The following is a 27,335-nucleotide window of genomic DNA, read 5'->3' on the forward strand; positions in this document are numbered from 1 at the left end:
GTCCGGTCCATTTATCAGGAAATAGCGTACTGAGATATTCTCTAACGGCAGTAGTACAATGTACTGATGCTCCATCCTGCTGGAACCATACACGACCGAACATTCCCCGATCGTGCAGAGGTGGGATAAACCAATCACGTAACATGGTGAGATATGCAGCGTGATTCACAGCACCGTCAAAGAAAAAAATGGACCTACCGACTGGGTTGCAGACATTGCAGTCCAAGGCATGACGTGTGGTGGATTGTGTTCAAGTTCTTCATAGAAATGTGAGTTTTATTTATTCCAGAAATAAATGTTTCTCACGTTTGCTCTGCGATAAACTGCACTCTCATCTGAGGAAAACACTTTCCATATTGAACGAAAAGCTGTAACCATAACGAGAATTCGCCCACAAGCCTGATGAAGTTACTGTGTGTCATTATCACACAATTCGTTTACAGACGAAGGCATAACAACTTGAACTTTATACTTTTTTGTAATGTAGAACGTAGAAAGGACTATCTGGGGAACAGTCGACAGACGTTGCAGCCTCCACACACATTTCCAGTCGTGCTAAAATGGACGTCCTGAACGGAGATCTTCCATTACAAAAATATTCGTTTCGATGGGAAGGTTTTCGAAACATTACAATGAAATCATGCTGAATATCTCTCCACGATTTCCCTGTATGGGGTCATTTGTGAGCCTATGTGCTCATTACGATCCGTTCCTCCATGGTGTAAGTGGACTCATCAGCCTTGATTTAGATGTATATTAGCACCTGCAAGAATAAGAAACAACAATTCGTTAACATCTGAGTAATACATAGGGGGTAATGGGACTTTGTGATCATTCTGCATCGCGGATGGAGTTCTTAAACCTTGTCAACGGGAGTGCTGTATGCAGCACTTCTGAGGTGAACCCACACAAAAAAATTTAAAGGTCATTTGATCTCCGAGGCCAAGGTTCAGGCTTGGTTTGACCTATCCATCTTGGACCACATCGACGCGTTATATATCTTATATCAGCAACAAAATGTGCCTGTGCCCCATCATGCTTGCGCCACACTTCCCGAAATTGTGCATGGTTGGAGGCGGTGGTGGTGGTGGTGGGGGGGGGGGAGATGTGTGAAACCTGAACCCAATTAAATGGGAACTTAGTAGAAAATTGTGTATTTCAGATACATTTCTACTAACTAGGACGCCAGACGCTGTGTCCGAGCGGTTCTAGACCCTTCAGTCCGGAACCGTGCTGCTGCTACGGTCGCAGGTTCGAATCCTGCCTCGGGCATGGATGTGTGTGATGTCCTTAGGTTAGTTAGGTTTAAGTGGTCCTACGTTATAGGGGACTGATGACCTCAGATGTTAAGTTGTTAAGTCCCATACTGCTCAGAGCCATTTGGACCATACTAACTAGGACACTGTTTGATAGTGAAGTCAGTGGCAGCTCGTAACAACACATTCCCAATTTGCAGTCAGCTTGGACCAGGGCAATGCTGCCGCTGCTGCAATACGGTTTCATGTTGAACTTTTCCTGTTAGTGCATATCATTAAAACGAATGTCGCACTCGACCATTTTGGGTTCACTACATCGAATGGACACGCAAAATTAAGCGTTAAAAACAATTTTTTTTTTACTGGAAAGAAACCGACGATTTCCGTCGACATTAGGCATCGCATGACAGACGTGATAAGCAGTATGATTTTGGGCTGACTCCAGCTACACACTGCCAAAACAAAATTAAAAAAATCTGCCCTAACACCAGGAAAAATGCGCCTGACTACTCTCAGGATGGGCTCTCGGTATGTAAGAAGAATATATTTGTCACTAACAAAGAAATCAAACAGCAATCAGATTTTTATAATTCGTTTTATATTAATGGTACTTGAAGCTCAGAACACAAATATCAAACGCCCACAAAGATACGATTCAACTAACCGAAATTCTCGAGCAAACTAACTTTTAAGTTTTTGGAGCATCTTTAAAACCATAAAGTAAGGCCAACACTTCAACAGTCACCGTGGCTGACGTGATATGTTTGCAGAGGGGGGGGGGGGGGGGGAGGGGGGTGTTCGATGGGCGGGGCTGTTTTGAGTCTCAGCTGATGCAAATTTTTTAAACAAACGTGGTCTACGAGCATTTCCGTAGAGCGTAAAGTACATGAAGATGGGGAAAACGTTCCACAGAGACTGGTAGTCGCTGTTCCTTTTGGTAATAATTTTTTCATTCTTTTCCCTTCCAGTTTGAAAACATACGTCATATAAATATAAAATTCATCAAATATTTGCTAACTAACACGTATCTGTCATTTTTATGACGAGTGCATTTCTCTTTTTTTCTTATTCTACAGCACACACATAATTGCACTGCAAAAATAATTCTTAGTTATCTATCTATTGTAAGAGATAGTTAATAAAGTTTGTTTCAGTTAAAAAAAGAGAAACATTAAAAATTAAATTCTTTTATCTTTACATTTATCAAGCTTCACGTGCACGATCGCCAACCACTTAGCAGACGAGCATTCTACCACAGCGCCATAACGTCCGTCGACGAATTAACCTTGATTTAGATTATTTAAGACGCTAGGAGAGAGCGAAGAAGTGGAAAGAGCACACTGAGGGCCTCTATGAGATGCAAGATTTGTCTGATGTGATAAAAGAAGAAACAGGAGTCGATTTAGAAGAGCTAGGGATCCAGTATTAGAATCAGAATTTAAATGTGCTTTGGAAGATTAAATATGGCAGAAGCGGTAGATGACATTCCATCAGCATTTCTAAAGTCATTAGGGGGGGAGGGGAGGGGAGGGGAGGGGAGGGGAGTGGCAACAAAACGACTATTCACGTTGGTGTGTACAATGTATGAGTCTGGAGATGTACCATCTAACTTTCGGAAAAGTATCATCCACACATTCCGAAGACTGCAAGAATTGACAAGTGCGAGAATTATCGCACAATCAGCTTATCACCTCGTGCATCGAAGTTGCTGACAAGAATAATATAAAGAAAAATGGAAATGAAAATTGAGGATATGTTAGATGACGTTCGGCTTGGCTTTAGGAAAGGTAAATGCGCCAGAGAGGCAGTTCTTACGATGCGGTTGATAAAGTAAGTAAGTCTAAAGAAAAATCAAAACACTTTCATAGAATCTGTCGGCTTAGAGAAAGAGTTTGATAATGTAAAATAGCGCAAGATATTCGAAATTCTGAGGGAAACAGGCGCAGGCTATAGGGAGAGACGGGTAATATTCGGCATAAGAGACAAGAGGGAATAATAAGAGTAGAAGACCAAGAACGAAGCGCTCGGATTAAAAAGGGCGTTAAGTGGGATGTAGTCTTTCGCCCCTTGTGTTCAATCTATACATCGAAGAAACAATGGTGGAAGTAAAAGAAAGGTCCAAGAGTCGAATTATAATTCAAAGTGAAAGGATATCAATGGTAAGATTCACTGATGACACATCTATCCCCAGCTAAAGTTAGAAGAATTACAGGCTCTATTGAATGGAATGCACAGTCTAATGAGTACAGAATATGGATTGAGAGTAAATCGAGTAACACGAAAGTAATGAGATGTAGCAGAAATGAGAACAGCGAGAAGACATCAGGATTGATGGTCACGAAGTAGACGACCATAAGGAATTTTTCTATCTAGGCAGTAAAATAACCCACGACGGACGGAGAAAGGAAGGTATAAAAAGCGAACTAGCGCTGACGGAAAGGGCATTCCTGGCGGAAAGCATACTAGTATCAAACATCTTAATTTGAGGAAAAAATTTCTGAGAATGTTTGTTTGGTTTGGGGCACAGAGATAGTGAAACTAGACTGTGGGAAAACCGAAACAGAAGAGAATCGAAGCATTTGAGATGTTGTGCTACAGACGAATGTACAATATTAGGTGGACTTATAAGGAGTGAGGACATTCTGCGCAGAATCGGAGTGGAGAGAAGTTTATGGAAACCACTGACAAGAAGAAGGAACAGTACGATAGGATATCTGTTAAGACATCAGAAAATAACTTCCATGGTACTAGAGGAAGCTGTAGAGTATGAACACTGTAGAGGAAGACAGAGACCGGAATACTTTTAGCAAATAATTGAGAACGCAGGTTACAAGAGATTGACGAAAAAAATTCAATGTCAATTTTTTTTCTCTAGGGTTGCGTAGAACAACCAGTGACTGATATTTGAGTTCTGAACTTCATGTACCATAAATAATTAAAAATTATTAAAATCCGATTGCTGTGCGTCTCGTTTTAAGAAGCTGTTGAGGTCTCAGGTGTTACCTTACGTGGAAATGAGGTGTTACTTGTCTTAAGTTTTAGCATTGTAATAAGGTTTAGGAATTTATTGCAACGAGCTCCATATACATATTGCTCGTATTAGAGCAGTATGTATGTGAAAATAGCCTGTTGCACTAAGTGCTTTATGTTTTTAAATATTTTAGCGATGACAAACCATTTATAACGTCCAACGTCTTAGGCGTGACGTCAGCGTAAAATGTACATGTTTCAGAACAAAAGATTTTAAGACCTAAAGATGACAGCGCAGTCTGTTGAAACCGGTTGTCTTAAAGGAAAACAAAAATATTTTGTGCGGTCTTGGCTGTTGAATGGTTTTTAGCAATTAAACAGATCGCCATTGAGTTCCCTGAAAATGAGAAAATTCAATTTCGAAAATTACATTCTGTTCCTGTCTGGGCTGTTTATCGTTCACATTTCCCTTCCGTACAGGGGAACATCCCAGACAAATACCTTCAGAAAAAGCTTCATAACATTTAAATTCATTGTTGACAAATTTATCTTTCTCAGAAATTTTTTTTGCTTCCTATCTTCTTTTCGTTAATTTCTCCGAGGTCGCCATCTACCGTTTTTCCACTTTTACGTGAATTATTCATCAGTATTTGACTTATTAAACTTGTAGTTCGGTAATATCCACACTTATTAGCACCCACAGCTTGCTTTTCTGTGCCGAACCCTTCATTCAGAGTAGGCCTTAACAACCTACTACCTCAATTATTTGTGGTGTCTATTCCGGTGTCCGTCTTCCCCTACAGGTTTTACCCTCTACAGCTCCTTCTAGTACCATAACGTTATTACCTGATGTTGTAACACATATCTTATCATCCGGTCCTTTATTGTTGTCACTATTTTCGATATGTTCCTTTCTTTGCCAATTTTGCGGAGAACCTCGCGCATTTCGTTTCAATTCACCTAATTTTCAGCAATCTTCTACCACATCACATCTGAAAAGATTCGATTCTCTTCTTCTTCGATTTCCAACAGTCCAAGATTCACTTCCATAAAATGCTGTGACCAAGACATACATCTTTGAAATTTCTTCCTCAAATTAAGGCCAATGTTTTATAGTACACAGTAGACTTCTCCTTGCAAAAATGCTCTCTTCGCCCGTGCTAGTCCGCCTTTTATGTCTTCCTTGCTTCGTCCGTCATAGGTTATTTTGCTTCTAAGATGTTAGAATTTCTTAATTTTGTCCACTTCATGATCACCAATTTTGATGTCAAGTTTATCGCTAGCCCCATTTCTGCTACTCCTAATTACTTTCGTTTTTCTACGATTTATCCTCAACACAGATCCTGTGCCCACTAGCCTTTTCACTCCACTCAGTGTGTCCCGTAAATCCCTCTTGCGTTTTCTGAGTTTAGTAACGACATCAGCGATTGTTATTGTTGCTATTCTTTCACCCTGAATTTTTATCTCACCCCTGAATCTTTCATTTACGTCGCTTGCTTCTTCGACGTAAAATCTGAACATCAAAAGATAAAGGCTGCATCCCTGTCCTACACACTTTTTTTAATGTCCTCCTCCATATCTCAGTCATCAGTGTGGTGGAACGCCATGTGTGTGTTGCGTGGGAGTATGGGTGGGGAGGGGCGGGGGCGGCTCAATTTCCGGCTGGCTTGGAGATTTTGTCCGCTCGGAGACTGGGTGTTGTCCTCGTCATCATTTCACTCTCATCGACGCACAAGTCGCCGAAGTGGCGTCAGCTAAGCAGGCTTGCACAACGTGGCGGGGCTCCCCTGCCTAGCCACATAAAAAAAAACCCTCTTTTGGACCCTGGCGCCTCATTCTTAGACATCCCTCTTATTGTTCCTTTTTGGTTCTATTACATATAGCTTACACCTCCAGTCCCCAGGATTTCTCATATCCTGCACCATTTTATAATTTCGAACGTTTTCTCTAGGTCGACAAATCCCGTGAAGGTGCCTTGATTTTTCTTAAGCCATGCTTCCGTTATCAAGCGCAACGTAAGAACTGACTCTCTGGTGCCATTACCTTTCTTAATGCCAAAACCAGATTCTCAGTTTTCTTTTACATTCTTCCATATGTTATTCTTGTCAGTAACTTGGGCTGTTAAGCTGAGTGTGCTACAATTCTCGCATTGATCTGCCACTACTATTTTTGGAACTGTGCGGATGATATTTTTCCAAAACTCTGTTAGTATGTCTCCAGTCTCATAGATTAGTATCTTTTCGTGTCCTTAGGCTTTTACAAGTATGTCTCCCCCTCTTGTGATTTTTGAACCAGCTGAAATTTACTGCAGAACTCTTTTAGTCTGGGACCTGTCTCGTTCCTACTGCAGCGTCCATATTTTCTCGTAACACCATCTTCAGTTCCTTCTCCTACAACTACGTTCCAGTCCCCCATGATTATTAGATTGTCATCTTCCTTTATGTGCTGAATTACACGTTAAATGCCCTCATGTAGTCTCCCTCCAAATGCGCTTGCGACGTCAGCATATGTACGTGAATCTTTGTTGCGGAAGTTCGTTTCTGTAGATTCTTATGAGAATAATCCTATCATTGAACTGTTCAAATTACGTCTCTGTCCTAGCTTTCCAGTCATGACGAATCCTTTTTCCGCTATCCCATTTTCTGCTGCTGTCGGTACTACTCAATATTCGTCTGTCCCTCAAATACTTAGCTGGCCGTGGTGGCCGAGCGTTTCTAGGCGCTTCAGTCCGGAACCGCGTGACTGCTACGGTCGCAGGTTCGAATCCTGCCTCGGGCATGGACGTGTGTGATGTCCTTAGGTTAGTTAGGTTTAAGTAGTTCTAAGATCTAGGGGACTGATGATCTCCGATCTTAAGTCCTATAGTGCTCAGAGCCATTTGAACCATTTGAACCTTAAATACTTATCTTCTTTCTATTTCACTTCACTGACCCCCACTGTATCTAGAGTAAACCTTAGCACGGTCTTCTTCAGGTTTATTAGTTTTCCTAGCACATTCATGCTTCTGACATTCCACGCTCCGATAGACTTCGTTGGTTATTCAATCTTTCTCTCAGGGTCACCTCCCTCTTGGCAGTTCCCTTCCGGAGATCCGAATGGGTGACTAATCCAGCACCTTTTGCCAGTGAAAAGATCCTCATGACTTTTTTTATGAATGTGTAATGACCACATTTTATGTGTCCTTAGTGCAGTGGTTTCCATTGTCTTTCCGGACCAGAATCTTACCCCAAGAACAAGATGGCGCCAAATGATTTACCACTAGAGCACTGTGTCCCTCTCTCCTTCCCTTCTGTGGAATAGGAATGGTTACACTCTTCTTCACTCTTCTTCTCCTGTCTCACATATCCTCAAAGTAAGTAGAATAATAGTTCTGATGAGTCTTCCAGGCTGTATGACTTTGATCGAAGAAGCTTCTCGTTTCCTGACGTTTCTCCCAGAGCAATGCTGGACTCTTTGGAGGTGCTCCTGGTGACGACGCTGAGTCTTGCCGGCTCAGTAATGGAATATTAATGGAATAACACTGTTGTGGCTGTATCTCCCTAGGTTCTCAGCATCTGAGCAAATGTCGTCTTCTTCAAGGGCTTTGTTTCAACTTAGATCTTCCTTGCTGTGTCGTATTCTTACCGTAGTATCTTATCTCCGATCTCATCTTCATATACTTCTTCTTCTCTTTCCATAATACTGTCTTCAAGATTGTTTTCCTTTGGGAGACCCTCTGTATATGTCTATTAACTTTCAGTATTACCTTCTTTGCTTAGTACTGGTTTGTCACCTGAGCTCTTAAATTTTCCTATAGGCTGTATCTAACTTCTCTGTAGTCATGCATTCTTCTATAGCTTTGCGTTTCCCCTCCAGCTATTCTTACTTAATTATTTTGGACTTTCTGAAAAATCTCAATTTCTACAGATCTGTACCTCCACTTGTGTGCCTCATTTGTTGTTTTCTTATATATTTTTTTCTTTCTTCAGTTAAATTCAATATCTCTTGAGTTATCCGTACATTTATAATGGACATTGTATTCTTCCCTATCTGCTGAATTACACAGTGTGCTCTGAAATTCCCCATAGAGACTTCCAGGACTTATAGAGGCGACTGAGTAGATAATATTCTGAACCCATGTCCGATGTTCGTAACGGTACCACTTTTACCCAGAACATCGTTTGTTTCAGATTGTCAGTCACTAGTAACCAAACAAACAAAAAGGAAACTTAATCACTTTCCACAGACACTATTGTTTGCAGTTCAACTTAAGCCGTTTTTGTCCTTTTCAAAAAAGGGTAGCGGTCCGGTTCACGACAAGTAATCCTAGATGTGGAGACCATCAAGTTCGGTGCACACATTGTATCTACGTATGATGTGGTGCACGCGCTGTATCATAGCTGGTGTCTCTGCAATCTTTCCTGCAGCGGCCACAACTCGAGCAACCCTATCTTTTTCTGTCTCTACTGGAATCTCACAGAGCAAACTCTTCACTTCATCCCAGAGGAAAAAGTCCAATGGACTCAAATCCGGTGATCGTGGAGGCCGTGGGACTGGACCAGCTCGGTCTATCCATCTATAAATGAATCGTTAGTCCAGGTGTTCCCGAACATGACGTGACAAGTGAGCGGACGCACACCGTCGTGTCGAAACCACATATCTTGACGGACATTCTATGGCACAGCATCCAACAACACACCCACTTGTTGTACGAAGGTCAAGAAGATGGGATCAGTAAACTTGGGTGGAATCGTGTACAGTCCAGTCACACGACCATCCAGAATAAATACCACACATTGATTCCAAATGTGCGTTGGAATCCCTGTACATGCGTAGCATGTGTGATTTCGTCTGCCTAGAGATGGCTGTTCGCGAATTGAGAACGCAATGCCTAGTAAATTTGCATTCATCCGTGAAGAGAATGTTCCGTCGTAGTACTAGGGGCTCGTTGATGCAACGGCACAGAATCCGCGTACAGAACTCAACGTGTGGTGAAAAATCGGCTGACGTTAGTGACTGTGTCCTTTGGAGGTGGTATGAATGTAGTTGTTGCTCTTGAAGAACATACCAGATTGTGCTGGGAGCAACACCCATTCCACTTGGGAATGCTTGTATGCTCGTTGGCGGGTTGTCTTCAGTGTGATGTAATACGACTGCATCCAATTCGAGTGTGCGGCGTCTTCTTAGAGCACCACACTCACGCTTGCTAACGGTGAAGGTACCCCTTTCTTGGAGCAGCTGCATAACTGTGGCGAAAAGGTGTGGTTTTCGCTGTGTTATTCAGTGGTTTGGTATTTAACTAATATGTAAATGAAAATGATAAACTTATTTCAGTACAGTGAGTAATTAAAAAATAATTTTTCCTCCCGGCTAAAGATTTGGTCAAGTTGCTAAAGAAATCCAAGTTAAAGTTGTGTTAAAGTGTTGTCTGCAAGTTGTGTAAGTGTCACTAAATCACAGTAGCTAAAATTCATCTCGTGGATGTTACAAAGGGTATGCGATGGATTCGGGCGTTGTGGATAACGACCTTGATAAAGGCGACGAGCAACTCATCGATTACCGTGAGTTTCGCCATACGGAAGGATCATGGTGTATTCTGAAAACGGGTACTCAACCATGTTGCGGTAAGACTCACAGACACTTGAATGAGACTCGAACCAGGTGAGAGAGGTAGGGAAGACATCAAATGACATCAGCTGATCCGATCAGTGACTACACTGTCGCAAATCTACCTAGGAAATATATCTTCAGATGGATATTTTCAGATGCCTGTAGCATGGAAACGGTACATTTTCGGATACGGGTTCAAGTTCAAAATATTGTATACTCAGTCCCCTCTAAAAGTACTAGAAGTTGGCAAGGAGAATTTTAGAGCACCTTGCATTAGTTCTGAGAGATCCATTTTTAAGTAGCCCCGAGTTTTTCTTAACTTTCAAGGCGTTGTGTTGGTGACTATCGTGTAACCATGATTTTCCGTTTCATCGAAAACGTTGTCAACCAGTAACTTTTTTTTCGTTTTTTCTTCTTTGTTCACAGGTGAAGGTGGAATTCACGAGGTGTGACTCCAAATCGCAGCTGTCTAGCTGCTCTCTCTTCTTCGAGGAAGAGTTTGAGGACTTCTGTGACCGCATCAACGATCCCAACACACCCTGGTCGAACGCCGTCAAGACAACATCTCCACCGGTCGAATGTCCCGTGCAGCCGGTACGTTCCATACAGCAAAGCTAACTGGCACTCAGTGCGTTGAACGAAATGATAATATCAATGTAAACAATGAAATCAATTAAATCAGTTACTGCGGTATCGTCCACGACAACTGTGGCAACTGAAAATACAGGGTGTTTCAAAATTGTGCAGTTTTTAAGACTTTTTAAAATTTATTACATTCAACTTACAATTATAAAAAATACATCAAATGAAAGAACAACTGAAACATTTCTTCTCGCAAGTGTTCAATGTGAGCACCTTTCGTCAAATGTCGAGTCGTTAGGCGAGTTCTTCCCAAACCTTGATCAATAAGATTGGAGTAATTGTTGCAACAACGCTGTTTCTAAAGTCGGGTAGATCCGCTGGTAAAGGAGACACGTACACAATGTTACATTATGATCCCCCTTAGGTAAAAATTGCAAGGCGTCAGGTCGTGTCCGAACGTGGAGGTAATGTAAAACAAGCTATGTCATCCAGCCCCGTGCGGCCAATCCAGCGGTCGGTGCATCGTCTTATAATCCATTGCGTACTGAGTTTATGCAAGTGAGGCTTTGCGCCATTATGCTGCCAAATAAAGTTTTGTAGTTCAGTTTATTGCAGGTGAGGAAGCAGCCATATAGTTGGAGCGCATCATGATATTTCTTATCAGTTACAGTTGCTTCACCGAAAAAGAAGACTCAAACTTTCCGCCGCAATATGACTCAAAAAATATTCGATGAGTCTCGTCGTAACTGTACCATCTCGTGCGGATTTGCTGACCCACAAATGCAAACGTTATGTATGTTCACATTTCCACTCACGTGAAACGTCGATTCATCACTGAGGACGGCTCTATTCAGAAAATCCTCATCGTCATGTAGCAACATTCGTTTGCAAAGTTAGCACGTAAACAATACTCTGTAGGCTTTAGAGCTTGTAACAACTGCACACGGTAAGGACTTAGTTGTAAGCTTCGCCTTAAAAGTCTCGACATAGATGTCAGTGGAATTGCTAATTCACAACTAGCCTTCCGAACTGATTTCTTGGGCCCTGCGCGAAAGACCCTCCCTTGTTCAACACGTTCTTCAGTGCTCTCGGTCGTTCCATACTCTTTGCTTTCCACACACGTACAAAGAAAACTGAGAGAGTTGCTCTTTCATTTAATGTATTAAAATGATTGCAAGTTGAATGTAATAAATGACAAAAAGCCTCAAAAACCGTATATTCCGTTCAGGGGCTGTAGAAGGTAAAAACAGTTGAGGAAAAGATAATTGGAATACATCCAGCAAGTAATTGAGGATGGAGGTGGCATGTGTTACTCTGAGATGAAGAGGTTGGTACAGGAGAAAAATTAGTGGCGGGTCGCATCAAACCGGCCATAAGACTGATGTCTCAAAAAAAAAAAAAAAAAAAATTCATTTTGAAATGTCCTGTATATGCTAGACTACTTCCAACAGAAATTAACCAAACATTACTAGTAGTCGTCCTAACCACTTATGTCATCCAAGCGCGGTTGACTGAAACTGTTAGTCTCACTGTTCTCACTATTTCCGAGAAACTGGATACGAGTTATGACAGAAGAAAATTACCTTGATAACCTCGTTTGTGAAATAAGCTGAACGATGAAACTGAAAGTGTTACAGATGTTACCACCAGAACACAGCTTTGCAGTGCTCAACCATCAGTTCCCCAGTGGTGCTATTTATTCCAACACTCTTCGTGCAAAACCTTTCGGTTGTGCGCAACAAATGCCCTGAAGGGGCGAAACACTGCCCACCACTAGAATGAACAGCTCCTGGCATTTCGGGCACGTGATGCGGCGAGTTAGATATATAATGGAAGGAAAGACGTATAAGAAATGATTCTAGCGACGATACAGTCCGCTATGGGAAATCCTCTGACATACGCACACTTTGATAGAGGGCAGATGGCCATGGCCCAGCGCCTGGAGCCGGGCGTCTCGAAAACGTCGAAGCAGGTCAGTTGTGTTGAGTATGTATGGAAACAGGCTGAAGGCTGATGAACCCACGAAGAGGCGAAAAGATATTAAACATCGATGCTTCATAACAGAACGTGGAGATCCGAGAGTCTTGCCCTATCTGTAAAGCATGATTGGCGGCGGTCTGTGGCAGATCTGACGGCACTGTACAAGGCTTGTGTAGGAAGAAGAGCTTCAGATCAAACCGTTCTTCGCAGCAGGAGACCTTAGGGGTTCCCATGTCGACCCAACAACTCCGTCAGTTAAGATTGCAGTGAACATGAGATCATTCAGTTTTCACTATGAATAAGAGAAAAAGTGTCGTGTGGTCGGAGGAGGAGGAGGATATTAGTGTTTAACGTCCCGTCGACAACGAGGTCATTAGAGACGGAGCGCAAGCTCGGGTGAGGGAAGGATGGGGAAGGAAATCGGCCGTGCCCTTTCAAAGGAACCATCCCGGCATTTGCCTGAAGCGATTTAGGGAAATCACGGAAAACCTAAATCAGGATGGCCGGAGACGGGATTGAACCGTCGTCCTCCCGAATGCGAGTCCAGTGTGCTAACCACTGCGCCACCTCGCTCGGTCGTGTGGTCGGATGAATGGCGTTTCTTGTGGCACCACGTTGAACATTATTGCGGACCACCTCCATCTTTTCATGTTTGATGTCTTGCTCCCCGGTAATGGCATCTTCCATTGGGACAACTGTCTTCCATACATCCATCTTCTATGGAAAACGGACGACGGTTGGTCAGTACATGGGGATTGATGATGGTACCATCATTTCTCACGAATACGTGTCTGATAGTGAAACGACTGGGATGTCTTGTCCACCAAATTAGTCTGATCGGAAATATGTTAAAATTATCTCATTAAAATAGTCTAGAGTGCATGTGATTGTATATATTTCGTTTGGTGATCTGTTTCGGGTTTTATGAGACCAACATCAGACAATTTTTTACTCGGAGTAAAAGATCCCGGACACCAAAAAAAAAAAAAAAAATGCATGCAACTCACATGTTATCCTGACCGTTTCATTGAAATAATTTTAAAATAATTTTATAGGTGGCCATTTCCCTAAGGACGATGTTCTAAAAACTTCTGATGTGAATTGGATGGAACACACATCGGCTACTACCAGACGCCAAACCCGCACGCGTAAACAACTAGTCCCTAAATTAAGGGAATTGCGTGAAACTGTATGTATACAAGCTGCGTTGCAATTGGTAGGAACCATTAAAACCAGTCACAAAGCTGATATGATATTCCGTACGGCTGTATTCTATTCAGTAGGGAGAGTGAGGATCTGTGTCGAACATCATTCAGAACTCAAGAAGTGAATCATCAACCTTGGCGCCAGCATCTCCTACCTTCTCTCGAAATTGTCGAATCCATGTCACGCAGACTCGCTGCTGCTTGCCTTCCAAAGGTGCTCCATAACGGTGTTAAGTGCGTGGTAATAATGGTTTGGCTCGGAAATACGAGGGCGATTTGAGAAGTAATGCCTCAGAATTTTTTATGTGGAAACTCAGAGCTTTTTAAATGAAACAAACTTTATTAACATTCTACAGTTTTATTCTTCATGTTATCATATTTGTTTCAACATATGGTCACCCTGGCGTCGAACACATTTCTCCCTGATACGTGGTACTTACTGGAATTAAGGAAAACGTGGAAGCGAGGACGCACCGATATAACTTTCTTTTCACACAACCTGTTTATTAAACAATATATATAACCACAAAATTTTCTTTAACAAAATTAACAAATTTGGAAAACTGAATATGCTTTTGCAAAAGAAATCTGAAGTGCTGTATTGTAAAACAGCAAACAATATGACAATGATTACAAGACGGCCGGACCTGCAGCCCGCCCGTTATCTGGTGAAACAGCGGTGTTTACTACCGCGCTTGTCACAGTCTGTCTTATTCAAATGGTTCAAATGGCTCTGAGCACTATGGGACTTAACATCTGTGGTCATCAGTCCCCTAGGGCTTAGAACTACTTAAACCTAACTAACCTAAGTACATCACACTCATCCATGCCCGAGGCAGGATTCGAACCTGCGACCGTAGCAGTCGCGCGGTTCCGGACTGAGCGCCTAGAACCGCTAGACCACCGCGGCCGGCTCTGTCTTATTAAAGGCCCTTCTGTAACACATGACGTACATACACCAATGATGAAAAGAGTGATTCAGTTACTCAAAACAGATGGTGTAACTTTCAATTTGAAAGTTGTATGTCGAAAGATTCGGGTTAAGATGCGCACCTGTGATTAAAGGTTAAACAGATTAGGGAACACTATGACAATGATAACGCTTACTTCAAGGCAACCAACCTCTTAATTTCAATCGGCAACCAAGGTGCGACTGGATCCCAAACCGTCTCTTCTGACAATTTTATTTTTGACTAAAGCCCTGGTGAAATTTTGCTCTTAATATTTTCAACGAACACCTTAGTACAACAGGTTGTTCACATTATAACTAATGACTGAGAAATGCAATTACAATCAAAGAATTGAACCCGTTAACATCTAAATCTAACCATAAGGTCTCTCTTTGTTTAACGGCAACCTGTGCCTTAGTACAATTGTTCCGGCTGTCTTTACGACCAGGAACTGATTCATTAGATCATTAACAAACCAGAAAGGAAAGGCAATATAATAGATATAATAGTGGAACAAATTTTCAAGCGACTACTAGTGTCTTAGTACAATACAACGTCCCATATTTACGACCAAAGAGCCGAGTGAGTAAAACTCTGAGGGTCGGGTACAAACCAGAAAATAATAAGGAGGGCAGGGAGACCGTGACACAGATCACCACAAGAGTTGCAGAACATTACCCCCCTTTATCAGAAAGCAATTCCATGGATCCACGGTGCGTCAAAGCGGTTACTGAGTGGTACAGATGAAAGCCAGGGTCCCATAAGATTTCACACACATTTTTGATGAAAGCCAGGTAGAAGAGGACAGCCAGGCCAAGAGCGGTCGTCCGACACGAATGTTACCAACCAACCGACGGGATGTCGGCCTGCTGCTTGTAGTCGACGCTGACCCCGGTGAAGTACTCCGGTATCTTCGCTCTGCGCAGGCCCTCCTCGCGCAGTGGGTTGCCTCGGCTCCTCGGACCTCGTGACCACCTCTTGTCGTGACGCTACCGCCAATCCCCTGACTTCGGGCATCTCTCTAGAGCCAGCGAACCCGTACGGCTAGCAAAGATCTTCTAAGGGCACAACCCACAGATACCAACTCTTCCTCATAGGTATTGGCAATGGGCAGCAAGAGGGATAGTCGATACTACACCTGAGCCAGTGGCGCCGGACAGAACAGTTTACTAACTCAAAGGCGCCACGGCTCGCTTCCTATGAGAGAGCAGGTTTGGCAATTGAGGAAAACTACACTAAATATTCTACAGAAAGGTCCTATTCATTTTTTCCGTAGGACTGGTGGTTTGCATGTAGTGAGCGAGAGAATAAGAAAATCTTGCAAGTGGTATTTGAAGGCACTGCGGATTACGTAGAACCCATCGCTAGGAGCACCTGGATCACCGCATATGGAGATCAGGTTGTTGCTACCGTCACTGCATAATGTTCAACTTCATTCACGAACCAACAACCACGCCTCTGCTTGCACTGCTTCATCACTCTCAGAGTGAGCTCCTCGAAGGTGTTCTTTAACTTTTGGAAACAGATGAAAATTGGATGGGGCCAAGTCGGGGCTGTGCGGAGGATAATCGAAGACTTGTCGGATTGTTGCGGATGTCGCAGTGCTTGTCTGCGGTCTGACATTGTCCGCCGAAGGAGAGGGTGCACCACGTGTGGCCGAACTCTTTGGATTCCTGTTTTCCGTTTTATAAGGGTCTCGCAGTTCATCGACATAGTTACTTTACACGTCTTCATGTTACATACTACACTTTTGGAGCGACAGAGGGTTGCAACTTGCGTCATCGAAACGGGAATGTCGACCGACTAATATGCATCATATGTAATTCTTCAACAGACTTGAGAAGAGAATAAAACAGGAAAAGTTCGAAATATTTTCTTCTTGCATCAACACAGAATTAAGTACTTGACTCTTTGATTGCAGTATCCTGTCATGTACCCTTAATGGGGGTAGGACGTCGAACGAGCCGACTTGGAGCAGGAGAGGCACCACAGGATGTTTTAATTTCGACTGTCTATACTTTTACAAATAAATTCATGAAACTTTGTCAGCATGACCAAGCAGGATTCAGGATTCACACTTATAGCAGTGGGAGTTCAAAAACATAACAAAATAATTTTTTTACATGTGAAATTTCATCATTTTTCCACTTATTATTGGCAGTATTCCTTACTATAGTTACATTTTTCTTCATGAGTAAGAGGGATTCTTCGATGAATTTTCCACAGAATACAAACCATACTTACAGGTGTATGAAACTCTAGCATTTTCCAAATATATTAAAAACTCTGGTAAAAATTGAGATAATAAACTATAAAATTCGAGTTTTGTTTACCCTTAAATTTAACAGCTCATCCATTTTTTCATAAATTAAATAAATTCTAGAGTTTCATACACCTGTAAGTATGGTTTGTATGCTGTGGAAAATTCATCGAACAATCTCTCTTACTTCTGAAGTGTACCTACAGCAACAAATGCAACCAATAGTAAGTGAAAAAAAGTGATGAATTATCACTTGTAGAAAAATTTATTTTGTTATGTTTTTGAACTTCCACTGCTATGAGTGTGAATCCCGAATCCTTCCTCTCATGCTGACAAAGATTTACGAATTTATTTGTAAAAGTGTAGACAGTGGAAATTAAAATGTCCTGTGGTGTCCCTCCTGTGCAGGAGGCCCGTTTGACTTCCTACCCTCCTTAAACGGCACCCAAGGCATTAGAAAAAGTTCGCACGACACACTGATAAAACATTTAATAGGAATAGATTTGGTCTAGACCGAACATGCGGGTCCCTACCGTTCTCTCTGTTATCGTAGTCGTCAAACAATAAAGCTACTGAAACTTGTTGGAGAGTGAACGTTATTTTCTTATCATCTGCGCTCACTTTATACAGAAGCATTATATGATGTTGTTACAAACTTCCGAGGGGATGATGGAGAACGACAAATGTACCAATTTTAGGCAAGGGACCCTGGTCCAGAAACGACCGGGTCGAAAGTTATGAAAGTTGTTTTGATACTTCTGACAGCGGGCCTCTTCTACTGCAAGCTCTTTGGTTTCATATTTTGGGACAAGGTAGTATGGCCCAAAACAAGAAAATAGTCTCCTAGTGAACATGCGATCTAAAGTGGATACCTTAAGGGATATGAACAGTTGTTCCTCTTTGCTACTGTGAAACACATTTGTTCTACAGTATAGGTGCTCTTAGCTCTTAAGCAATGCATTTTAGAGCCCATGTTTACTGTGAAATTTTTCTTGTTTTGGTACATACTACGTGCTCTCAAAATATGGAAAGCAAAGAGGTCCACTGTCGGAGGTATCAGAACGATTTTCGCTTGTATCTTGAGACTGTCGTTTCCAGACCAGGGTCCCTTACCTCAAATTGACACATTTACCCTTCTCCATCTCACGTAAAAGCTTATAACATCACCACGGAATGACCTTGTATGTTTTGACAAGTTAATTCAAGATTAAGAATATCTCCAAAAGTTAATTACTTCCTGCCATATGTTTTCATGACAACATATATCCTATACAATTGACATCTGCGACTTTCGAAAACAGGTCGCTGATAAAAGTCGCATCATTAGAAAATCGTAGCATTTGAAAATCGTTTCTAATGACCTGTTTCTGGTCAACACCTGGTTCAAAGACTTACGGTAGAACTTAACCATATATACTGTAGTTCATGTAAACAGACGGAAAGGCCATATGTTGCTTGATAATACCACCACCGACGTATCATTGGGATTCAAACACAAACCGGTACCCATCCATAGGGAAGGGATGCATTAATCTAGCTGTGGGAAAGGAAGATAAGGGTTTAGCGTGCTTTCGACAAATGGGTCATAAAGAGGTTAAAAGGTATGAGTCCCTGTTCGACTTAAATTACTATATCTGTAAATTGTATGTTACTTCCCCTTTGTTTCCTCTATATTACATTTACCGATATATAAGTTAATTGGTTTGTTACCAGCTAGTTTAATCGTTAAAGGCAGTATACTAAATACAAGGAAGTAAGATTTCACTCAGTGAACAATACACGCATAATGAGAAAAATTTCTCGCGCTTTGTCCAGAGTATGTATTCTGCTGGTTATAAGTTCACTGTCTGCAGAGCCTTCAGATCATGTCTCACCAGGAGCAGAGGCCGCCTTTTTGAGTGGTGGCTCGCCTGCCTCAGCGCTTGGGCTTAGTATTGGGCTGGTTCGCTATACACCGCTCGCCAGCATAATGCCCTCATTGTGGACATTCTCTAAGATCTTCATATATGCCTGTCTTGCAGATCTATGCAAAGTACAACAATTGAAATCCACGCAAGTTTTTTTTTCTGATGAAAATTCCCTTTTTTCCCTGCCCATTGTACCTGACCAACAGAGATTGGACGGTTAACGGTAAACTGCTAAATATTGTTGCATTTATGGAACACGTTTTATGCTCGTGTATTATGTAATTTCGCGAGATCACAAATCACATATTCCGGAATGAAAGTGAATTCTTAAAACAGTAGTCGTGTGAAACCCAGTGCACCCGGTTTTCGAATGCTGAAACATGAAATAGAAATGATAAGAAGACATTTTAAAAAAGTAAAGCACAGGTGACGACCTTAAAATTGCCAGGTATGTGGGTGGCTCGAAGACGTATTAAGTTACAGAACCCAGTATGTTGTGCTCGATGGCACGTGTTCATCAGAGGCGTGGGTATTGTCAGGAGTGCCCAGGGAAGTATGATACGACTGTTGTTATCCACATACATAAATGATCTGCCGGACAGGAAAGCAGCAATCCGCTGCTGTCTGGTGATAATTGTGTGGACCTTAAGAATGTGTCGTCGTTGAGTGACTGTAGGAGGATAAAAAATAGCTTAGACAAAATTTCTAGTTTCTAGTTGGTGTGATCAATGGCAGCTAACTCTTAAAAAAAAAAAAAAAACAAAAAAAAAACATGTAAGTTAATGCAGACGAGTAGGAAAAATATACTCATAATGTTTGAATATTGTTTGAATATAATATTAATAGTATCTTGCTCGACACAGTCTATTAAATATCTATGCATACTGTTGCAAAGTAATATGAGATGAAATGAGCGCTGAAGGACTATAGAAGGGAATGCGAAACTTCGGTTTATTGGAAGAAATTTAGGAAAGTGTGGTTCGTCTGTAAAGGAGACCGAATATAGGACACTAGTGCGACTCATTGTTCAGCATTGTTCGAGTGTTTGGGACCCGCACCAGGTCGCATTAAAGGAAGACACGGAAGGAATTCAGAGGCGGGCTGCTACATTCGTTACCGATAGGTTCCAACAACACGCAAGTGTGTGTGAAATCTTATGGGACTTAACTGCTAAGGTCATCAGTCCCTAAGCTTACACACTACTTAACCCAAATTATGCTAAAGACAAACACACACACCCATGCCCGAGGGAGGACTCGAACCTCCGCCGGGACCAGCCGCACAGTCCATCACTGCAGCGCCTGAGACCGCTCGGCTAATCCCGCGCAGCTAACACGCAAGTATTACGGAGAAGAGGTACTACGAAAATTTAGAGAACCGACTTTTCAGGCTGACTGTAGAACGATTCTACCGCCGCTAACATACATTTCGCGTAAGAACAATGAAGATAACATTAGAGAGATTAGGGCTTGTATGAAATCATATAACACACGTTTCTCCCTTTCCCAGTTTGCAAGTGGAACAGAAAAGGAAATGACTATTAGTGGTGTAGGGTAACCCCGCCACGCATAATATGGTGGTTTTCAGAGTATGTAAATGCGAGATGTAGATTTAAATATAGACAGGAACCTACGCTGGGGGAATAATATTTAAGTGGAGGGAAACATTAAGCGTAGGATGTTGGCATATGGATAGAGGTCCGTTGAGTTGTAAGTGTGGATTTGAGGGTAGGCGTTCGTAAGACGGAAAATGAGTAGCAGACTGAGGACTGAGGTGTGAGTAGGGCAGCAGCATGAAGAGGAAAGTTACAGGGAAAGATCGAGAGGGAAGAGGCAGCCAAGGTGTGGGCTGACATAGGTTACAGTTGATAATAGGGATAAATATCGGGGCATATTTCCTTGTCCTAGAGAGGGAGTCGCTCCAACTTTCGTAGGGAGATGATGTGTTGAAATGTGCCGGTATAAGTGCGGAACAGGATTGGGAATTGGGAGAAAAATGCTATGATTGATGGAGGCGAGTTTGCAAATGGTGTAGAATTTGTTAAAGTATTAGGTGTGACTGAGGAGAGATGGTAATATGATATGACGGTTAAGGAGCCTTGTAGGGGAAGGTAAAACGATGTGGAAATTGAGGCTTATTGCATGGCGATCAATTATTTCGAGGGACTGACACAACTTTGGTGGAGCAGATATCCATGTAACAATGACATATCGGAGGATAAATTGGACAAAAGTATATGGTGGATGATAGTTGACCTAGTTAATAGTTTCAGCCTGTTGTGAGCTTTTTGTAGGATGATTAGTGGGTGAGGCTTCGATGATAATTTATAACAGAGAGATATTCCAAGATGGAGAAATGTTCTACATGCCTCCAGAGCGTCCTGTTTCACGCCACCGGCTCCTGCTGTCACCAAGAAGTAAAGAAAGGTCTGATGATGGTTTGATAAAATACTGCAGCCGGTCACCAAACGAAATATATGCTATTTGCAAAATGTGTGAGAAACGTAACGAGACTGACAACACTGCGAGCGATCTGGCCACGCTGTATTGTTCTACTCGTGTAGACGTGCGTGTTCATCACTTCCAGATGCTCAGTCCCACTTTCAGCTCCGTACAGCCATCAATGAAGTTGTGTTTCGTTGTATGTTATGAAAATGGAAGATCGGAATTTAGACCAACGTTATGCAATCACGTTTTATGTCAAAACGTTGGAGAATCCGCAAGGGTGATCTCTGAAAAGTTGAAACAAAGCTATAAGAACATTCCCTATCAAGAGTACAAATTTTTATCTAGCACAAATCCCTTTTGAAAGGCCGAGAACACGTTGAAGATGAAGCTCGCTCAAGGAGGCCTTCAGCTTCAAAAACCGACGAAAACATCGAACGTGTGGGTGCTCTTGTGAGATCAGACCGACAGTTAACAGTCGAAGAATAGTGTGCGTTGATCTTCTTCAGAAGATTGCCAATAACCACGAATGATTGAGTCGCGTCATCACAGGTGATGAATCCTGGATTTTTGAGTGCGATCAAATGGCTCGGAGCACTATGCGACTTAACTTCTGAGGTCATCAGTCACCTAGAACTTAGAAATAATTAAAGCTAACTAACCTAAGGACATCACAAACATCCATGCCCGAGGCAGGATTCCAACCTGCGACCGTAGCGGTCGCTCGGTTCCAGACTGTAGCGCCTAGAACCGCACGGCCACTCCGGCCGGCTGAGTGCGATCCTGGTAAAAAGTGGAAAACTGAGGAATATCACACTGAGACTTCTCCTCGACCGAAAAAAGCTCGACTGACCAAATAAAAGATGAAAACAATACTAATTTGCTTTTTTGACAATAGAGGTATCGCGTACGAACAATTTCTTCCTCCAGAACACACTGTCAACCAAGTGTTTAACAAAGACATCCCTGAAAGCTCAGTAAAAGTGTGAATCGAGTGAGACGGAACATTGCATAGTGCATGCTGCATCACAACACCGTCCCATGTCACATGATCACTTCCATCACGGAATTTTTGACCTCAAAAGGCATTCATGCAGTTCCAAAACCCCTCTTTTACTGAAAATCAGAAAATGTCCTAAAAGGACATCCTTTTGGGACTATGTCCGCAGCTCGTGGTCTCGCGGTAGCGTTCTCGCGTCCCGAGCACAGGGTGCCGGCTTCGATTCCCGGCGGGGTAAGGGATTCTCACCTGCCTCGAGATGACTGGGTGTTGTTGTGTCGTCTTCATCATCATCATTCATCCCCATTACAGTGGGAGGAAGGCAATGGGAAACCACCTCCACTAGGACCTTACCTAGTACGGCGGAGCGGGTCTCCCCCGCATCGTCCCCTAAGCTCTGTTACGGAGTATGGGACTTCATCATTTGGGACTATGCAGAACATTCAAAAGAATGTGACCTACATGTTAAAGGTCAGCGCTGCCACCAATACTGGGAACAAGGACTCCACAGTGGGCTACTTTGAAGGCGACAACACTGGCCTTCGAAAAAACTTAAAATTTTGGTAGATAAAAAATCAGTTTCATTACTTTTCTCACACAACCACGTACATGTTATTTACACTGTGTTATTGAAATAATTTATATATAATTTTAACGATCGCTGTTTTTTTATGGACAAGGTTCCAAAAAATTCATAGTACACCATGTTTTTGTGTGTTACTTAATCAGATAGGATGGTTGTAAAAGGCGAAGTAAAATTCACTGGAGCGGAAACTGGAATTGGTACGGTACGACTCTAGCCCGGAAGGGCTGATTGTAAGAAAAAAATGTGTGTGAAATCTGGGACTTAACCGCTAAGGTCATCAGTCCCGAAGCTTATACACTACTTAACCTAAATTATCCTTAGGACAAACACACACAACCATGCCCGAGGGAGGACTCGAACCTCCGCCGGTACCAACCGCACAGTCCATGACTGCAGCGCCTTAGACCGCTCGGTTGATTGTAAGAGCTACTGGTTGCACCAGAAGAGAATGTAGTTGAGATGAAGAGGAGGGATCGTTGACATTACTGGTGATTGTGGTACAGGGTTAGGAGGGGAAAGTCTTCACCTACCGTCACAGGTCCCATTGAACACCAGTGAATGTCACTCATAATAGCGACTGTAGCGCGATACGTGTTTCGAGGAGCGGTTCGCCTGGATGACGGCGTATCTGGACACGACAGTCGGCCTGACGACATAAAAAACTTGATTCATTCGACCAGGCGACATGTTTCCACTGATCCACATTCCAGTATGGGTCATCCCCTGCCCACTGCCTTTGTAATTGACAATATTGTTGGGTCAACGTGGAAACATGTAAGAGCATCTGCTACCTAGCCCAACGTTCAACAATGTGCACTCAGTGATGTACTGCGAAACATTTGAGCCTTCACCAGCGCTGTGTGCTTTCATCAGATCTGCCACAGACCACCGCCCATTCTGGTTTACAGAGTGCAAGACTCCGATCTCTGCGTTCTGTGATGGGGTGAGGACGTCCAACACCTCGTCGCATGCTCGGGTTTCATCGTTCTTCATCCTCTTACTACAGAAGCTCGCGAAAGAGGCGGACGGACAGCATCTCAGCTTCGCCTTTCCCAGGCGCCGGGTCATAACAATTTGCCCTTTGCGAAAGCTGCTTACGCCGAAGGGACAAAAGTCAAGGGATACCTCCTAATACAGCGTGGACCTCCTTTTGCCCTGCCTGCTGCAGCAGCTCGACCTGGCATGAACTCAACAAGTTGTTGGAAGTTACTTGCAAAAATATTGAGCCATGCTAACTCTATAGCCGTCCATAACTGCGACAGTGTTGCTGGTGCAGGATTTTATGCACGAACTGACTTCTCGATTATGTCCCATAAATATTCGATGGGATTCACATCGGGCTATCAGGATGACAAAACTATTCGCCTGAATTTTTCAGAATGTTTTTCAGTCCAGTCACGAACAGCTGTGCCCCTGTGATATGCCGCATTGTTTTTTGGGAAACGTGAAGTCCATGAATGGGTGCAAATGATTTCCAAGTAGTCGACATCCAGAGGATCCAGTCAATTCCATGTAAACACAGCCCACACCATTATGGATCCACCATCAGCTTGTACAGTGCCTTTTAGACAACTTTTGTCCCTGGCTTCGTGGGGTTTGCGCCATAATCGAACCCTACCATTAGCTCTTATCAATAGAAATCGGGACTCATCTGATCAGACCTCGGTTTTACAGTCGCCTAGGGTCCAACCGACAAGGTCACGAGCCCAGGAGAGGCACTGCAGGCGATGTCACTCTTTTCAGTTACCTGCTGCCATAGTCCATTAATGCCAAACGTCGTCACACAACCCTAACGGACGCGTCTGTCATACGTCATGCGGTTGTACCACGCTGTGTTGCTTGTTTGCTAGCACTGACAACTCTACTCAAACGCCGCTGTTCTTGGTACACTATTCACACTGTGGATCACAGAGTATTGAATTCCCTAACGATTTCCGGAATGGAATGTCTGATGTGTCTAGTTTCAACCGCCATCCCGCGTTCAAAGTCTGCTAATTCCCGTCTTGTGGCCAGAACTGCGTCGGACACCTTTTCATACGAATCACCTGAGTACAATCGACAGCTCCGCCAAAACACTGCCCTTTCGTACCTCGTGTGCGCGATACTATCACCATTTTTTACATGTGAATGTCGCTATTCAATGACTTTTGTCACATCAGTGTATGTCAGTGGATTTCCCCAAGCCGGCCGTTGTGGCCGAGCGGTTCTAGGCGCTTCAGTCCGGAACCGCGCTGCTGCTACGGTCCTAGGTTCGAATCCCGCCTCGGGAATGGATGTGTGTGATGTCCCTACGTTAGTTAGGTTTAAGTAGGGGACTGATGACCTCAGATGTTAAGTCCCATAGTGCTCAGAGCCAATTGAACCATTTTCGGATTTCCCCACTTACGCCCTATGTCGTCTCTAGAATGGATCTCCATTCGTCTCTGCTCCCCTTCTATACTTTCCAGTTATCTCGTGGTGGGCAGTGATCGTAAGGTTTAGTCTCATCAGCAAATTATTTTTCCTTACTCTGAGGTGAGCAACCAGCTTACAAAGTTGTCGAAATATCTTCGACTGCGATGTTGTTTCCTGAATGCCACTAAATCTTCAGTACTACCGTACACTTAACCGACACTAATAAGAATTTTTTTTTTTTGCTTGTAACATTTCAAAGAAAATTAAATTTACTTCTGCACACATGATGGTTGTGTTTATTATGCGTAGAGAGAAGAGTTATTGATATTGAATATGTGATATAATTTATCTCAAAATGTTATGTGTAACTGTAATTTATCCGCATATCATGACTCCAACTAAATCTCACAGTACCTGAGATGCTTTTATCTCTTTTTGGGTAAGTTACCATGTAATCAGATTTTTGGAGGATTATGTTTGCTTTATGAGTTGCTCATTTTATCGACCAGATAAAAACTACCAAACTAAAGAGCCTAAGAAAGGGAGTGAGACATGCAGGCTATTTCCCAGGTTATTCAATCTGTACCATAAACAAACAATAAGGGGAAATTCAAGGCGGGAGGAAATAAAGAATTTAAGATTTGGTGATGAGATTTTAATTCTGTCAGAGATAACCAAGGAATTGGAAAATCGGTTGAACGGAATGGATAGCGTGTTGAATAGATGCTATAAGATGAACAACGAAACTGAAACAAAGGGAATGTTTAGAAGAAATAAATGAGGCGTTGCTCAGATAATTAGATTAGGAAACGAGTTCTTCCATTTGGGCAGAAAAGTAACAGATTATTGCCACAGCAGAGAAGATTTAAGGTTTATATAAGTATTTCAACATGTAATATAAATTTAAGTGTGAGGTATTGGTTTGGAGTGCAAATTTATACAGAAGTGAAATGTAAACTATAAAGACGAAAGACAAAAGTAGAATACAAGCTAATAAAACGTTTTGCCTCTGATGAATGCAGAAGATTAGACTGATAGATCGGTTGAACTAATGAAGAGGTACTGAATTGCTCTTAAGGAATTTGTTCATAGGACACATCCTGAAGCAATAATGGTTATGGAGATGAGGTGTGGTGGTAAAATTGTAGATGGAGACGAAGGATTGACTGTGAAAAACATATACAAATTACTGTACTTTGCAGTAGGTATGAAGAGACGGAGAGGTTGGCACGGGGTAGAATAGCGTGGAGAAATGGATCAAATCAGTCTTCGTACTGAAAATAACAGGGAAAACAATTCGTATGTGCAATTGGTAATCACTGTACCAGTTCAGGAAGTGACGTTTAAGGAGAACACGGCACATAGCAAAATCCGTATTGTTCTTCGCCATTTCCTCTCATTTACCTGCGTCATCTACGAACTGTCAGTATACATTTGCCTTTGTTTTGTTTTCAGGACACTTTCTTCACTTTAGGCACGCTGATAGACGCTACCACATTGGACAACGCCCCAGAAGGCTACTGGATGGCTAAGCTGCAAGCGGTGCGGGACGGTGAAACTGTATTTTGTCTCCAGGCCGATGCGAAAATCATAGAAGTTGTAATGTAATCGCTAAAGACCCGGCTTATGATTAGCTACTCATAATAATGTTTTTAAACGGATAGAGGCTGTTTATTCTCCAGAATATGAGCACAAAGGGAAGAACCAGGTGGTAACTACGCTTATTTTGTGTACCTTGAATGTAATTGTATTTAACTTGTCGTCTGTAAAGCTGATAATAAAAGATATACAGAAGAGATTGATGTCAAAGTATGAACAGAATGAACTCAATTTACAATAGAGATGGGGATCAAAACTGAAAGAGTTACATCATTTCTACTTCCAGCACTTCAGTTCGTGATAAAATGTAGCATACAGGGTAAGGCATTATCCTTTATGTTACTTGAGGAAATAAAAATTTAAAATAAACATTAAGTAATAGGATTTCAATAAAGAGATCAACATATGATACAGTAAAAACCACAAAACGATATTCAGCTGATCTATAATTATATTCATTTAAAAGTTATGAATCATGTTAGTGGTGTTAAACAAATCGGTTCACTCATTTCGAGAGATATCAATGAAAAGTCTCGCAAACGTATCCCCTCTGTTAGGCATCTAATGCTTAAATTCACTGATGAACAACATTATGACGACTGCCACATCGAGA

General features: G+C 42.3%; 1 protein-coding gene across 1 annotated transcript in view; it reads left to right on the forward strand.

Moving 5' to 3' along the window:
• The window catches only part of LOC126262765 (uncharacterized), a 78,448-nt gene extending 51,527 nt beyond the window's left edge, over positions 1 to 26,921 (forward strand). Inside the window, exons 3-4 of the mRNA XM_049959578.1 lie at positions 10,242 to 10,409; positions 26,579 to 26,921. Of these exons, the coding sequence (XP_049815535.1) occupies positions 10,242 to 10,409; positions 26,579 to 26,731 (321 nt within the window). The 3' untranslated portion in view covers positions 26,732 to 26,921. The remainder of the gene's footprint in view (positions 1 to 10,241; positions 10,410 to 26,578) is intronic.
• Positions 26,922 to 27,335: the final 414 nt, after the last annotated feature.

This window comes from Schistocerca nitens, chromosome 6 (genome assembly GCF_023898315.1).
Source record: "Schistocerca nitens isolate TAMUIC-IGC-003100 chromosome 6, iqSchNite1.1, whole genome shotgun sequence".
Classification (NCBI taxonomy): Eukaryota; Metazoa; Arthropoda; class Insecta; order Orthoptera; family Acrididae; genus Schistocerca; species Schistocerca nitens.